Genomic DNA, 15,384 nt, shown 5'->3' with positions numbered 1-15,384 from the left:
CCAGTACCATTCATACCAAGTACCATTCAGTACCAAGCATAAGTAGTAAATATTTTATAAAAAGTTATAAAAAAATATTCATCAAAATAATAGTGAATTTTGATATGTAATAATATACAAAAAAAATAAGTGTCGTTTCTTTCATTATTTTATTCTATCTGTTTATTGTTTGAAAACATTGAAAGTTTTCATTAATTTGTTAAAATAGAACGAAAAAGATTATTATTTATAAATTTTACATTTTTTTATTTTACGTGGAAAGAACAGTATTATATTGTACAAGCTCACAAAAACTATTTAAAGAAACTTATTAAAAAACGAATTATTTTTTAAGAAAACACTCATGAAATTATAGATAGCAAAAAGTCTAATTTTAGTTAAATCTCTCTCAACTTTCGCTATGAATCATCTTTATAATCTAATAAATACAAAGTTCGATCGTTCAACTTTAGAACACTTTATATTTTTTCAGAAGGGTATAAGTATGACATTATGAGGTAATTCTTAACTTAACAAGTAATTCAGCGTGATTTATAAAATTGATATATACATATATATGTGTATATATATTTTACCAAACAAGTAGTAGCAAACAATAATCTCAGTTTCTTATAAAAATCTAATGATTTCATAACAAATATATTATATTTAAATTTTTATATTTAATTACTATATATCCATGTGGAATTAAACATATATATACACTTAATTATCATAAGAGTCTTATATTTATTTTATACAAGTATTGTAAATAAATTCGGTATATATTTACTTTATGAGTATAAATAAAAAATAATTAGTTCATCTTTAAATTACTTTTTAATTCAGTTAACAAGATAGAACCTATTACCATCTTTTCACAGTTAACACAAATTTCCAAACATTCATTACCTATAACTTTTATTGTTACTAATACTAAGGACTTTGATGCTAATGTATGAGCGGCAAATCTGCAAAATAGAAATCTTTTTAAACAAAATTTCATTTTCAACATATTACATAAAGTAATTTTTTAATATTTTAAATATTAATATCATAAATTTGTAAATTTATAACATAATTAACACATTTATAATAAAATTTGTAATATTTTATTCAATAACATTTTAAAAAATTGCCTGAATAATTAATAATCCGAATTATTAATTCAATATTCTTTTACCTTATCTCTTCATCACTGCTAGATATCATTGCAACATTCGCAGTCTCAAAAACTTTTTGGGATATAGTTTTCTTATTCCCAAAATATTGCACTTTCGCAACATGTTCATTCATACCCTTCAATTTAGTTTTTTCACATGTGAACATATTTTCTGGCAAGAACACGGCTCTTATTATTTCTCCAATTGGAGCTTTAATAGTAACTGGGCAGGAATACATGTCATCTCCAATTGCAAAGTCAATATTAAAATGTGCTGGTTGTGTGGAATCATTAAAATTGATTCCCAATGTTGTGGATAAATTTGAATTTACTTCTAATAGTGGTATTCGCATAAAATCATGTATAACCATTCCTTTTGGTAAATTCTATTAATGAAACAAATTGCTTTATAGTACTTATATATAAATATTATATATCAGTTGATAAATATTAAAAAACTGATGATTTAATTGTTATAGATTATATAAATTTACCTTTACTCCTATTTGTATTTCTTTAACAGGTTCGCTACTTTCATTGGAAAATGTTAATTCAATAGTAACTAAATAAGCACTTACTAAGTGCTGCGATCTAGTAAATCTATATTCAATTTTCAAACCATGTCCCGTAATAGTATTTAATAATTCAGATTTCTTTATGGGAATAAATGAGGCTGAAATTTCTCTGACATCATTTGTAATATTCAAATTGATAGGGGTAAGAAGACTACCTGTGCTTAATGGCATAACTGGTGTCATTGGAATCACTGAAATTAACAAATAAAGTTTTGAATAAACTGATAAATTATATTTGTTATAATTTTTAAGTTCTCTCTCTGTTAAACCACCAGTAGTATAGTTAAATACGATCATATTTACCATCATCTAAATCTAAAAGCAGATCGATGTTGCTTTTTGGTTTTTCTGTTGCTTCTTGATTGGAAGCCTTGTACTTTTCCTCTTCACTTTCCTGAGAATTCTCAGATGATTCTTCAGAATCTGATTCTTCACTTTCAGACTCGCTGTTCGACTCATCAGATATCTTGGTAGATTTCTTTTTCTCACTATCATTCTCAGATTTACCAGATTCTGATATATACTCAGATGAGTCACTCCCCTCATCTGAAGAATCAGTTGTTGAAGTATCTGAAGAGTCATTTTCATTATTTAATTCTAAAAATTAAAATACTCGTATAAAATTTAAAATAGGACTATTTAAATTAGTACTTGAGTAAAATCTTGTTTACAACTGCAGTAATTTAAAACATACCATCTGCTTGAACACTTTCTTCATCACTATAAAAGGGTTTTTCTTTTTCTTTTCCCTTTTTGTCTTTCTTCTCTTTTCTATAATATTCATCTCTTGCATCTCTAGTAGTGCTACTTGCAACATCTCTTACAGATGGATCAGGAGCTACATCAGGGAAAGGTGGCAAAGGACGATAACCAGCACATGGCATATCTAAATAATGTGACAATGTTCCTAACTGATATTCAGAATTTTTGAACCTAGATGTTAGAGTTGGTGCAGGTTTTGGAGCTAGAAATATTCTTTTTGCAAGCTGTGGAAGATTTTTCTTATGACCATCTTCGTCAAAAATAAAACGTCTCAAGAAACGTGCACGATCTCTAATATCGTAGTTTTGATCGTATTTCGCAAGTTGGAAAACGTATTGACAAAATGGCTTGGTTTGAATAGGATTATTTAGACACAGCTTTACAGCCAAATTTAATATTTGGAGCTTTACAATATCTTGTTCATTTACAAAATTTTTAGCCATTTTTCTAAGCACATCTGGTGCTATCTTAGGTACTCTATCTGAATATTCTCCCAAGAGCCACAAGATAGATGCTCTGGCTTGTGGTATAGTTATGAAATCCATTAATTTTGCCATATGAGCAATTATATTTTTATGTTCGTTTGGTTGAGTTTGTAACAGCTTCTTTATAACAACAACGCTTTCTGCTACAACAGCCTCTGGATAACAAATTATATTTTACTTTTTGTAATACGTAGCTATATTATAAGTATTATATATTGTAACCTAATTTTATATTTTATACAGGGTTAAAGAAACGTTCGAAACTAACGTGACAGAGATAGATTAATTATTTAATTGCTTATAAGTACTTACCATCTCGATTACTCAATAATGAAACTAATCCATTCAAACACGTATCAGTCACTTCTTTTATATTACTTGCACATCTCCCAATTGCTTGTATACTAGCCCCAACAAATTCTTTATCACTACTAGAGATGTAAGTTTGGAATTCTCTTAGTATAACTCCGATACTAGTTTCAGTTGCTAAATTGGTCAAAATATCTAATTTCAGAAGTTTTATATGAGTAGGATCTGAAGTTCTCACAAAAAATGACTTAAGGAAGGGTTCAAACATTCCCTGTGCAAAAACAATAAAAATTATAGATTGTATCAAACTTCTACTATAAAAAAATTTCTGTATTAAATTAATATTTGCTATATGTCTAAAAATCATTTTACAATAATTATATTACCTTTCTGGCAATTGATATGTTAGCAATGCAGTGGAGAACTATGCTCTGAACTTCTCTGTGTCCTCTTAATAATCTAATTAATGCTTTGGCAGCAATCATTACTTCGCTTCGTGGAGCAGTGTGGTGATACAATTGAGATACTGCCATTACTACAGAAGCATTTCTACTTTGCAAAAGAGGTTTTGTATTTCGCAATAATAATCGATGATCTGGATCTATTGTTAATTTTGGTTTCTTTGTATTAGACGAATCAGAATCAGAATCATAAAACGGGCGATTTTCATCATCTTCTATGCTCTACAAAAATTAATTTCATATGATATAAATCTTGTATGTATAAATTGTCCATGATTTTGGAAAATTATACATACATCTACATTAGGGTTAATGAATTGTGTTCTTGCATATCTTGTAAGCATGTTGACTATAACAACTTGACCCCATTCATCGACATCCACTAATAAGTTACAGAGCTTTCTATAATTTTTATGTATCAAATCTATTCTTTCAGGACAAACCTCTTCAAATGCCATTGCTGCAGAACCCACAACAAGAGTTGTTTTATCTGATAGTAACTTTTCTAAAACACCTATTAATTCCTCTTTTTGCTCAGAATCTAGTGAATAAAGTTTAGGAATAGCATGTGCTGCAGTTTTTCGCACATATGGTGACATATCACTGGCTGAATCCTTGATAGCAAGCATTACTATAGGCACTATCATAGAAACTCTTATACTTGAAAGTACTCTTAAAGCACTGGCTCTTATTAATTGATTAGGATCTTTTAATGCTCGTTGAAATGTAGAAATAGATAAAAGTGCAAGATCTTGTTGATCTTCAGCATAACGAACCAAATAAACATAAACTAATTTTTTCACTTCAATATTTTTTGATACAACATTTTTTACTACAGCTGGGAATAATTCTGATGCATCTCGTCCCTTTGCTATCATCTGAAAAAATAATTTGTGGTAATTATTTGTTAAAATAAGGATAATAAATTAAATTAAGAAATGAAATATTTTAATGAATATTAACCTATTCAAAGGCTACATTAACATTAATCTCAATTTTTAGATATGCACTTCTTTCTATTATTTCATATTGTATGTACATTTTTAATAATTTTTTAACATATACCATATATTATCAATCTTGAACAGGTTAATTTTCTAAAATGTATTATTATGTATTTTTATTTAAGTATATTTTATAGACTTAGTGAAAGATTTCAAGAAAAATCTAGATAAATAATTAGATAAATATAATTGATTTATTACCCCAATTATACGCTTCATAGCCTCTAATTTAAGTCCATCCTTATTACTATCCAACATTTGTTTCAAGTCTTCATGTCTATAAAAATATTCCTTTAAGATACATAATTACATATTTTTTATTAACATACTTAATAATATATTGTACAATAAATAACATAACACATTTATTATTATTTAATTTTCAAATATACAGTATAAAGATTAAGTATAAAAATGTACTAGCGTCACTGTTAAAATAAAAAGCAATATATTAAATAAATATATTTATAAATAATAATTAACATAATAAATAATATAATATAATAATTAAAATAATAAATCTAAACAAATAAGTACAATTATCATCACTTACAATATTTTAAATATTTAATTAAAAATATAGACAGTGAAATATAAATGCTATTTCTCTATAGCTTTAAAATTACGACATAAAATTAAAATACTCCAAGTAAAAAAATAAAAATAATGCAACACAATATTACATTTAAAAACAATATGTAATGTTTCTAATTGGAAAGTATGTCAAATTTCTTTGTTACATTTGAATAAAAGTTCAAATATATGTAAACATATTTTTACAAATAAAGCATATTTTCACATTGAAATATTTACTTTTTATAATCCGAGTGAAAAAATCCACCTGAAGCGGGATCAGTTGCAAGTTCTGGATCTGCTGTGCTCGACGGTCTATCATTGCTGTAAGAGCCACCGTTATTCGATAACGAATTCGCAGCAGCAGTTAACATTTTATTCCAATTTCACTCGAACCAAAGTAATTCTTCTTTCTTGTATTAAAAAAAGTCACACAGACTTTCCTATAGCACACGTGGTTATTTAAAAATTGATGACAAGATGCTTTCAGTACGTATTAACACAGATACCCATGTTACTTAGATCTTAGATCTATTTAGATTTGAGCAAAGTCCATTCTTTAAGAAATTCTGTTTTGTGTATCGAAATGTATCGAATGAAAATTTCTAAAAATAAAACAATGTGTAAACCTATTTTCTTCGTTAATTTCTTGCAAATACATTCGTTTCGTTCATTTTATTTAATAGGACTAAAAAGTACAAGTTAATGACTATGGCATTTCTAAAAATAACGATTGAATGAGCGAAACCAGATCGTGAAGCCACACGCTTTGCAAATAAGTTACTAACCTAGTAACTTTTATTTGTGCATGTAGGTATGGAAATATTTAATTATGATAAAAAAAAGTTTTATCTCTTATTCTACCTGAACTCAACAATTTAACGATTTCATAAATAAAATTTGTATATTTGCTCAAATTACATAATTATATATAAATATTAATACAATACTATAAACGATATCAATGTATTATATAGTTACAGAAACATTTTGAAATAAGCATTGCATAATTAACTTTTACTGTTATCTCAAATATGCCGATATGTATGAATAAATATTTTATAATATATATTTTCAATATTTAGCAAGTACTGCACTGCATAAAAAGCATAGTCTTTATAAAATAATGTTTGGAAACAAATACGATTTTTATGAATGATATAAATATGAATTTTATATATTTAACTTTGTATAGCAAAATATCATTGATATCATAAATTATTGTTTTGTAACTATTTTTATAGTTCTAAAATGTTTCGATTTTTCTTTATAAAAATAATTGATATATTAAAAACATTAAAAAAAATCGAATATACAAAATAAATATTTTATTTATAATCATTTGAATATTTACTTTTAAATGCTAATGATAGTAAAGTAAATAATAAATATGTATATTTCACATTTTTAAATTATGTTAATTTAAAGTTATGAAAGAGTTTATTTTGTATGACGCTATAATACAAGTTCAACTAGTTTATTGGTATATTGTATGTTGTCTGGTAACAGCATAACAATTTTTTTCATAGGAAGCTTGCTAAGAACTTTTCTTCTCTTCAGCTGGTTTTTCTTTATTTGGTTTACTACATTCTCTGGATTTTTGTCGCCTTATTGTAGAATTCAAATCTTCTTGACAATTAGCATATGCCATACCTAATCCAAAGCCTCCACCAGTTATAATAGGCCACTTTCTTCCTAAAAGAAAATTAATATTTATATTATTTTGTAATACATACATATTCATATATTTGTTAAAATATTAATAACAAATACATAATAATGATATATATGATTAAACCATGAGATTTTTCAATTATTGAATTGTTCAAAAAGTTTGTAGTTTTCTTTTATTATATCAAATGAAATTTCCAAACAAATACTGCTCTTAGTTAGGCACTAAAGAGAATAAGGGAAAGACAATGAATATTCATTAATAATTCATACTTTTTTCAGTAAAAAATGTCAAATTTTGTATATCCAAGAACTCCTAAATAGTAGCTGAAATATTCATTTTTATGTACCTCATTTACAGAAGTACAATATTGTTTCATTATTAGTTTTTCATTTTTACAAAATTTATTCGAAAGATATAGATAAAAAATTAAATACTTCAGAAGCCTGTAAAAGCTATTTGAATTTCTTAAACTGAAAGCTTGGTGAATTTGAAATTTACTACAAAAATGGCAAATAATTTTTCGATAAAGATTTGTAATGTTGTAGATGGTAAAAAGTCTACTTCTAATTAAATCTTTCTTAATTTTCATTACGAATTTTCTGAACAACATAATATTAAACTGTCTAATTAATAAGTTAACTATCTAATATCTAAATATCTAATAATAATATCTTATTAAGATTTCAGATTGGAAATATCGTAGAACCTAACCTATATCATGTATGTAACGAAACAACTTTCATTACCTAAAATTTGAAAGCGAAAAAAATACTTGTGTAAAAATGTAAAATTATATGAAATTGAACGTATAATATTATATTACTTGTATTTTTCAGTTAAGATTTGAAGTTAACTTCTAAAAGTTACGTATTCATTTGAACAAAAACAAATTAAACCCATTATAATATTAAATGTAAATTTTTATTAATATTAGAAAATATGTGAGGATTCTTTTGTTAAAAAAGGTATTAAGTGATTTAAGACTTACGTTTGAAAAAAAATAGAGAGAATACTCCTCCAAGTAGAATTCCTCCTCCTATGAAGATGTCGTTATTATTGTAATAAATAAATTTGATCTTTTATTATTTTAATGTCCAGTAAGAGTCGATTATTGAATTATAATTACCAAACTTAAATATAGCGTCAGTAAAACACCGATCCCATTTTCGTCCGATTTCATCTTCAGCCCAAGTAGCCATTTTTCTATATTAAAGTAGATCTATAATATTAGATGTTATGTCACACGTCACAGTCTATGACCATCAAAAAATAGTAATGTTGAGACATCGATTTATTCGTAAAAATTAATATTATAGGGATTCAGTATTTCTTTTATATTTTTCTCAATAATACATATGAACGTGTGATATGATAGAAGGCGATGAAACCAATATAATTAAGTAGTTCACATCTCGTTCAAACAACAGAGTATGTAGGAATATAAGAAATATGTATATACTGTTATATTTTGATATAAGTCATGACAGAAAATATTTCCTCATAATTGCACACATTCGTTAGATTTGAAATGTGTTTTCTTTGACGACAAGTAATCGATTTGTTCTATAAACTGGGTAATTTAATTGGAAACTGCCCGATCTATTTTTGTAAATTTTTAAAAGAGAGAGAAAGTGGCGCCAACGGAGCTTTAGTTATTAGATTTAAAAATAAATCACTAGATAGTTTGATAATTTGTTATATTTTTTAGTAACAAAATATCACTAAATAAAGTGTCCATTATAAACATAATTTTATATGCAATAAAATAGCATAATAAGATTAATTAATAATTTATGTAACCAAAAATATATAATTATTTTTTTCTAATTTACTATTAATTCCTTTCAATGAAAACAAATAACATATAGAAATGTAATTTTATTTAAAATAAGAGTAAATTACAAGATACTAGGATGTGGACATAATTTAGTAAAATAAATTTCTTCGTATTCTAATTTATATGAGGAACAGTTTCTATCTAAGTAATATGTCTATCATCTAAATAATATAATAAAAATACTTCTTGAACTTTTGTTTTACTTTTTAAGATATAAGAGAAGATAAACATAGAAAAAGTGAAAATTGAAAATGTATTTTAACGCCATCTCGTAATCGATTCTGTCCTATCCTACTAGAGCATTCTAAACCTAAGATTTAGTGTCCACTGTGTATATTCCATTTGACAACATGGTTGTCGAGAAACATCACTATAAAATTGCAATGATAGAGTTTCCGGTGCAAAGATAAGAAAAAAATTCGTGATTTGAACATGTTCGTTAAATATTGCAAGACGAAGAAAGGATAGTTTTAATCGATGCAGACTCGATGTTAAGTGCTGTAAATCAACTAGATATACATTCATGTTAAAACTGCGTCACAAATAATGTTATCGATTAATTTTTCAAGAACCTCTGAGTCAGTAGCCAAACGATCAAATAATAGTAATAAGAAAGCGATTGATATAGAATTATTAATGAGGTTCTCATTTTTTATTGTGATTTTTATCGTAACAACCCACCTATTGTCGACGGTCAGCGCAAGTGAGTCATTGGGAAATCCGTATAAAATATTAGGTGTTCACAAACGTGCGACCTTACAAGAAATTAGAAAAGCGTACAAAAATCTTGTCAAAGAATGGTACGTATAGGTTTTTCTATTATTTCATTATTATTTTATGAAGATTAATATTCACTCTTATTTTTTTATATTTTAGAAACCATTTGAATATACTGAAGGTGTTTGCTATTAACAAAAATAAGCTATTTTATATTTAGAATTATAGGCTTCATTGACATTGTACTAAAGTATGCCAATTATTTAAGTATATCGTTCATTTGCTGCAACAATATAAAATAACTCAAAAATAAAAAATTCAGAGAAAACAAGTTTGAATGTCTTGAATCGTTATAATTTTGTAAGAACATTGTATTAAAATAACAGATTGTTGTAATAAGCAGATCAATTTGTCTAAAAATATTATAATATTCTCATCCAGTTTAATAAATTCACATTCATCCTTAAAACAACACAACTGTTTCTTATATATTAATGACTCAAAAACTGTAAATTTTGATTTATGTCATTATTGTAGCGAATGAGTGATATCTGATCAAAAAGCAGAGATAAATAATTTCAAATGATTTCTTATTTCTGTACCTTGGATTATAGTGTGAATACGATGAATTGAATTTATTTTTCCAAATAAAATTTATTTCCTTAGGCATCCAGATAAAACCAATCACCCAGGTGCAGAAAACAAATTTGTGGAAATTACCAAAGCTTATGAGGTAAAATTAATACCAATAAAAAATATAATGTAATTTATCATCTCCTTTCACTAGAAATTTTCTTGTTTCTAGATTTTAACAGATCCAGAAAGAAGAAGGAAATTTGATAATCATGGAATTACAGAAGAAAGTATTTCTAGGCAACGAAGAGACAATAGTCACTTTAACAATGTCTTTGATCCATTGGAAGAACTATTTGCCAGAAACTTCAAATTTCATTATCAAAATCGAGACATTTCACTTTTCTATAAGATGAGCATCACATATCGGTTTGTATCATTCTGTTAAAAAGTGTCTAATACATATATACATGGGTTGTATTGTATTGTTTGGGAAGCAATAACAAAATTTAAAAAGATTTCATGGTAATAAAATTAAAATTTTATTAAGCAATCTGTATATTTTCATAATGACATTTCGCCATTTATTAGAAATATTCTTAGTAATTGCTGCATTTAATGTTCAGCTAGAAATATCTATTTCAATCCAATATTATATATTTTGATATTTTATATGTTTTATAATCAGATTCCAATTTTAAAAACACTATGAACTTTCTGAGCAAATCAATACTATGTTTGTTTGTATTATTATATTATAAATATTTTAAATATGAATGATTTTTGCAGATCATTTGAAAATGTAATAGTACCAAAAACTTTACGTACACCTTATCTGATATTATTTTATTCGGACTGGTGTTTTGCATGTTTACAAGTAGAACCAATATGGCGACGTTTGATTGATGAGTTAGAACCACTGGGTCTTGGTTTAGCAACTGCACATGCTGAAAAAGAGTCTGCTTTAGCAAGGAAACTAGGAATTCATTCGCTACCATGTCTTGTTGTTACAATAGATGGCCGTACAAGTGTATATAAAGAATCTCTTTTTAGTATCCAAAAGATTGTTGGTATGTATTATATAATGTACTTCATATTTCTACTTTGTAGTGTGATAGAATTAAAGTGTTTATTTCTTTTACAGACTTCTTACGAAACAAATTTCCATATAAATTAATACCTAATATAAATAAAAATAATGTAGATAATTTCCTCTCAGGATGGATAGATAATCGAATTCGAGCTTTAATATTTGATAAGAAAGAATCTGTGAGATTACGATATCTATTTATTGCATTTTATTATAGAGACCGTGTTGCATTTGGTTTTGTTCAGGTACACTTTATTTTTACTTTACTTATTGAATTATGTAATTTTTCAATTATTTTAATTACAATTTTCTTTGTAGACGGGAAAACTAGATACTGAACTTATTGTAATGAAATATAAAATTTCTGTGGACTTGGATACTTTATTGTTATTTAATGAAAATTCCGAGAAACCTATGGCATCTGTCAGTATGAAAGATATATCAAGTGACACAATGCACAATGTTATATCAAATAATAAATTCCTTGCTCTACCAAGACTTTCAAATCAAGCAATGCTAGACTCAGTTTGTCCACCTGAGTGGTTAAGACCTCAAAAACGGTTATGTGCAGTTTTAATATCACAACAAAATAGTCCTCTTCATGATTTAGCTAGGCATAAATTTAGACAAGCAGCTTTAGAATCATCTTACAGGTAACAATGCTTCAAATATATGTGAAAATAAAATAAATATATATATATATGTGCATTTATTATGTAATGATTTTACTATTTTCTATCATGAATGATTTGATTAATATTTTTTTATTATGGTTTATTATGACTTATAACTCACCAATATTTACTCATTTAATATGCACACAGTGTGTTATGTGATTTAATTACTTCAATAAATTTGAAATTATAGATATTTATATTACTTAATTTATATAAAATTACTAGAGAAGAAAGTATTGGATTAAACTTTCAAATGTATTAACTAATAAACAATAAATTATAAAGTTATACACACAATTGTTTAATGTTTAATTTACAGTACTGAAAGGGTACGATATACGTACGTATTTAAGGATACACAACCAGAATTTGTATCAGCATTATCAACAGGAGAAGGTAGTCCTTTAGAGCCTTTATTACATATTGTCATTATTTGGAGAAGGGATGCGAATCATTTGAAATATGAATGGCTACCTACTGGTTGGATTGAAGCTGCTCAAGATGAAACTCAGTGGAATGAAACACGTCGCAACTTAGAACAAACCATACAAAGATTATTACGTGCATCGGAAGCTTTGCCATATGCCGCAGTTGTAGGAGAACTAGCAGATGAACATGCACAGGTATGCATTCTAATTTTTGCTCAAAAGAGACCAAGATTAACCTCCTATCTTACATCACAATTTAAAATTAATTTTAAATGTAATTTTGTACAGGGTACTGTAGACAAACTTATTGGAAAAGCGTTATTAGCTGTAGATTATATTTCTGATAGTCTTACTAAGGAGCAAATATTGCCTTTAGTATCAGTAATTGCTACTTTAATGTTAATTGGTGCTGCGGGGTATGGGATGTCATATCTAGCGTAAGTAACATCACATTAAAATGATGTTTTACTTAGTTTAGAACATTCAAAATTTCGATTTTGTATATTTCAACATTCTCATTTTATATTTAATTTATATAAATTCCGTTTTGAATCTTTATATTAGTTTGAATTCTTTAAAATAATATTGAAAATAAAATCCATTTGATTATATTGGTTTTTAAAATCATACAGAAAATTAGAGGAAGCAAGTATCCAAGCTGAACGTGCTCAATGTAAGGATAATAATAAACCAACGCCGTCACAGCCACAATTGCGATTACACGAGTTGCGGGCAGAGAAATACAATGGTTTAGTTCGACTATTAAAACCAGGTTGTAGAACCATTATATTATTAGTCGACGTTCAAAGTAGATTAAAATTATTACCAGCTTTTCATAAAGCTGTGTGGCCTTATAGGTAAATTCAACATATTAATAAATATATATTATAATTGTAATAGAAAAATAAAAAGTAATTGGTATTATTACAGAAAAAATAAAACTCTTATGTTTGGACATTTGTCTCTCGAAAGAGGGTTAGAGTGGTATAAAAAACTGTTATCTCTCACCTTGCCAGAACAAAAAGAACTAAACATAAATGCCAAGAATTGTGTTGGCACTGTATTGTCTCTAAATGGGCATCGTAAATATTTTTGTATGTACCATGCCAAACATCCAGAATGTACTAAAGGCAAAGGTTCTAAGGTAATATATGTTTTATATATGTATATATAACTATTGGGTTGACAACTAAGTGATTGCGGATTAGATGGTAATGACAAAATCACTTAGTTGCCAATCCAATATTTTAAATCATGTATTTATTAAATGTACAAAGATGATAATTTTTATATACATGTATAATATTTTCATGTATAGAGAATAGAACGAATGACAAAGCAGTTAACTCGAAGAACAGATGATGCAGAAGCTGGCGCATTTATAGGTTTTAATAGTTCCAATGAATCTGATGCTTCTGAAGAAGAGGTATGCTTTTTATATCTCACATCTCCTATTGTTGAGTTGCGATAATTAATATAATACAGTAATATTTAAAAATATATGATATTAAAATCAATTTCTCTTTTAAAAAATTCTCGTATTATTTATATTCTAGAAATTGAACTGTTCTTTCTATTTACAAACTTTTATATTATAGGGTGGAAATAATGTTTTATGCCAGGACAATCTTTTGGATGGTTTACCAATGTGGCTGGATAGGCTATTTGAAGGTTTAACACATCGTTATTATGTAAATTATTGGCCCGAGTTCACTGCCAAGTAAATGGAGATTGGTATACATTTTGGTAACGTGTATACTTCTTGCAATAGAAAAGGGGATCCAACTAGTCAACAATATCATGTGTCATTTAAAAGTCCTATACAATTTAAAGGGAAATACATCCTATAATTTCATGTAAAATTAAGACATATTCATTATATGTACATGAAGGTATTATTTATTAATTTACACGCGATTTCTGTAAAAAAGAATTTTATAAATTGTTATAATAGTCGATAAAGTTCTTACAGATTCAGAATTACATTATTTTCATCAATTTTCATGAGTAATAAAAATTCTCGTCATTTTTAATAATATTTTTAAAGTAATTCTAGTCGATGCCATTAAAGACATAACAGTATTTATATTACATGTTTAAATACTAGATACTGTATATTTATATATATTTATAACATGCCAATAATTTGTCCTTTTTCCTTCAATATCAATATTACGCTATGGTATATTGTTACTTTTATACCATTACGTTATAACAATTTCTACTTTCCATATAACATACAAGGTTTGATAAAAAATACTTGTATATCATAAATGTTAGTTATAGAAGTTATTTTAATTTTATGTCGATTTCTTTGAAACAAACATTTTCATTTAATTATTTTGTTTACATAATTTTCAATTGGGATATCTGTTTATTAATATGTAACAAAATGTTTATGGAATTTATTTTTGAATCTCTTCGACCTCATTAAATTGGGAAACATGTACTTAATGAATGCTTTAGTTTTTATATTTTTGATATATTGATATACATTGATGATACAAATAAATTACAAATAAATTTTAAAAAACTTTGTTCATATTAATGACAAATTTTGCGACAATTAATATTTTTATGCTTTTAATGCTAATTTTTATGCTTTTAATAAGTTTTAATGTTCCTGGTATATTAATGACAGATAAATCTGAAAATATTTTGCATTGTATCATTATGTACAATGTCTTTCCCAAATGAAAAATCAAATGTCGTTATAATATTACATATATTCATATTATATCGCAAAGTTTAGAATGCTGTATACATTTTAATGTAAATTTTTTCATTTTTATTATATATATTGTTATGCAAATGTTATTTATAATAGGATTTTAAGATATATTCATTTATGTTCATAGACTTTTTTTTTATCAGACTTTGTATTTATAATGTTAATATTTAAGAATATATCTTTGTTTCTTCTGTGAATAAATATTTATATTATATATTTTTTTATCCATGTATTTTAATTTGTCTGTGAAGATTGATAACCAAAATATGCATATATTTATCAATTTATTAATGTAAGTTTTGGTTAAAAATTTATGGTAGTAATAAAGTAAATAATTACATGCTTT

The 15,384-nt window shown here is 26.2% G+C and overlaps 3 protein-coding genes across 4 annotated transcripts; 1 reads left to right on the top strand and 2 right to left on the bottom strand.

The window, feature by feature from the left end:
- Positions 1–219: 219 nt before the first annotated feature.
- rb (adaptor related protein complex 3 subunit ruby) lies at positions 220–6,077 on the bottom strand. 2 transcript variants are annotated; one of them, XM_033342144.2, is made up of 10 exons: positions 5,551–6,077; positions 4,939–5,014; positions 4,030–4,611; positions 3,659–3,955; positions 3,276–3,543; positions 2,411–3,118; positions 2,020–2,286; positions 1,636–1,907; positions 1,163–1,527; positions 220–950 (listed from the first exon to the last, which is right to left on the bottom strand). In XM_033342144.2, the coding sequence occupies exons 1-10, from the start codon at positions 5,682–5,684 to the stop codon at positions 797–799; spliced, it is 3,123 nt and encodes a 1,040-aa protein (XP_033198035.2). In that variant the 5' UTR covers positions 5,685–6,077; the 3' UTR covers positions 220–796. The 2 variants fall into 2 exon arrangements, with proteins under 2 accessions (XP_033198035.2, XP_033198034.2); XM_033342143.2 differs by having other exon boundaries at positions 2,020–2,313; positions 5,551–6,076.
- A 654-nt stretch (positions 6,078–6,731) lies between these two features.
- LOC117160916 (MICOS complex subunit Mic10) lies at positions 6,732–8,249 on the bottom strand. Its single transcript, XM_033342007.2, has 3 exons — positions 8,112–8,249; positions 7,974–8,021; positions 6,732–7,005 (listed from the first exon to the last, which is right to left on the bottom strand). The coding sequence occupies exons 1-3, from the start codon at positions 8,182–8,184 to the stop codon at positions 6,848–6,850; spliced, it is 279 nt and encodes a 92-aa protein (XP_033197898.1). The 5' UTR covers positions 8,185–8,249; the 3' UTR covers positions 6,732–6,847.
- An 881-nt stretch (positions 8,250–9,130) lies between these two features.
- On the top strand, positions 9,131–14,290 carry l(3)80Fg (dnaJ homolog subfamily C member 16 l(3)80Fg). Its single transcript, XM_033342000.2, has 12 exons — positions 9,131–9,622; positions 10,206–10,272; positions 10,345–10,541; positions 10,902–11,182; positions 11,257–11,447; positions 11,521–11,855; positions 12,199–12,502; positions 12,596–12,744; positions 12,940–13,164; positions 13,238–13,451; positions 13,626–13,733; positions 13,906–14,290. Exons 1-12 carry the CDS (start codon positions 9,369–9,371, stop codon positions 14,029–14,031), a joined length of 2,451 nt encoding a protein of 816 aa, XP_033197891.1. The 5' UTR covers positions 9,131–9,368; the 3' UTR covers positions 14,032–14,290.
- Positions 14,291–15,384: the final 1,094 nt, after the last annotated feature.

Source organism: Bombus vancouverensis, chromosome 4 (genome assembly GCF_051014615.1).
Source record: "Bombus vancouverensis nearcticus chromosome 4, iyBomVanc1_principal, whole genome shotgun sequence".
Taxonomy (NCBI): Eukaryota; Metazoa; Arthropoda; class Insecta; order Hymenoptera; family Apidae; genus Bombus; species Bombus vancouverensis.
The sequence above is the reverse complement of the archived record's forward strand: the minus strand, read 5'-3'. Positions and strand labels throughout refer to the sequence as shown.

Bases quoted from the DNA above. Each gene is read 5' to 3' on its own strand.
- rb (XM_033342143.2), bottom strand. From the start codon at position 5,684: ATGTTAACTGCTGCTGCGAATTCGTTATCGAATAACGGTGGCTCTTAC. The intron at 3,956-4,029 runs GTATGTATAATT...TAATTTTTGTAG, and splicing joins TCATTAACCCTAATGTAGAT to AGCATAGAAGATGATGAAAA. The intron at 3,119-3,275 runs GTAAGTACTTAT...TTTGTTATCCAG, and splicing joins ATTATTGAGTAATCGAGATG to AGGCTGTTGTAGCAGAAAGC.
- LOC117160916 (XM_033342007.2), bottom strand. From the start codon at position 8,184: ATGGCTACTTGGGCTGAAGATGAAATCGGACGAAAATGGGATCGGTGT. The intron at 8,022-8,111 runs GTAATTATAATT...ACATCTTCATAG, and splicing joins TGACGCTATATTTAAGTTTG to GAGGAGGAATTCTACTTGGA. The intron at 7,006-7,973 runs GTAAGTCTTAAA...ATTTTCTTTTAG, and splicing joins CTCTCTATTTTTTTTCAAAC to GAAGAAAGTGGCCTATTATA.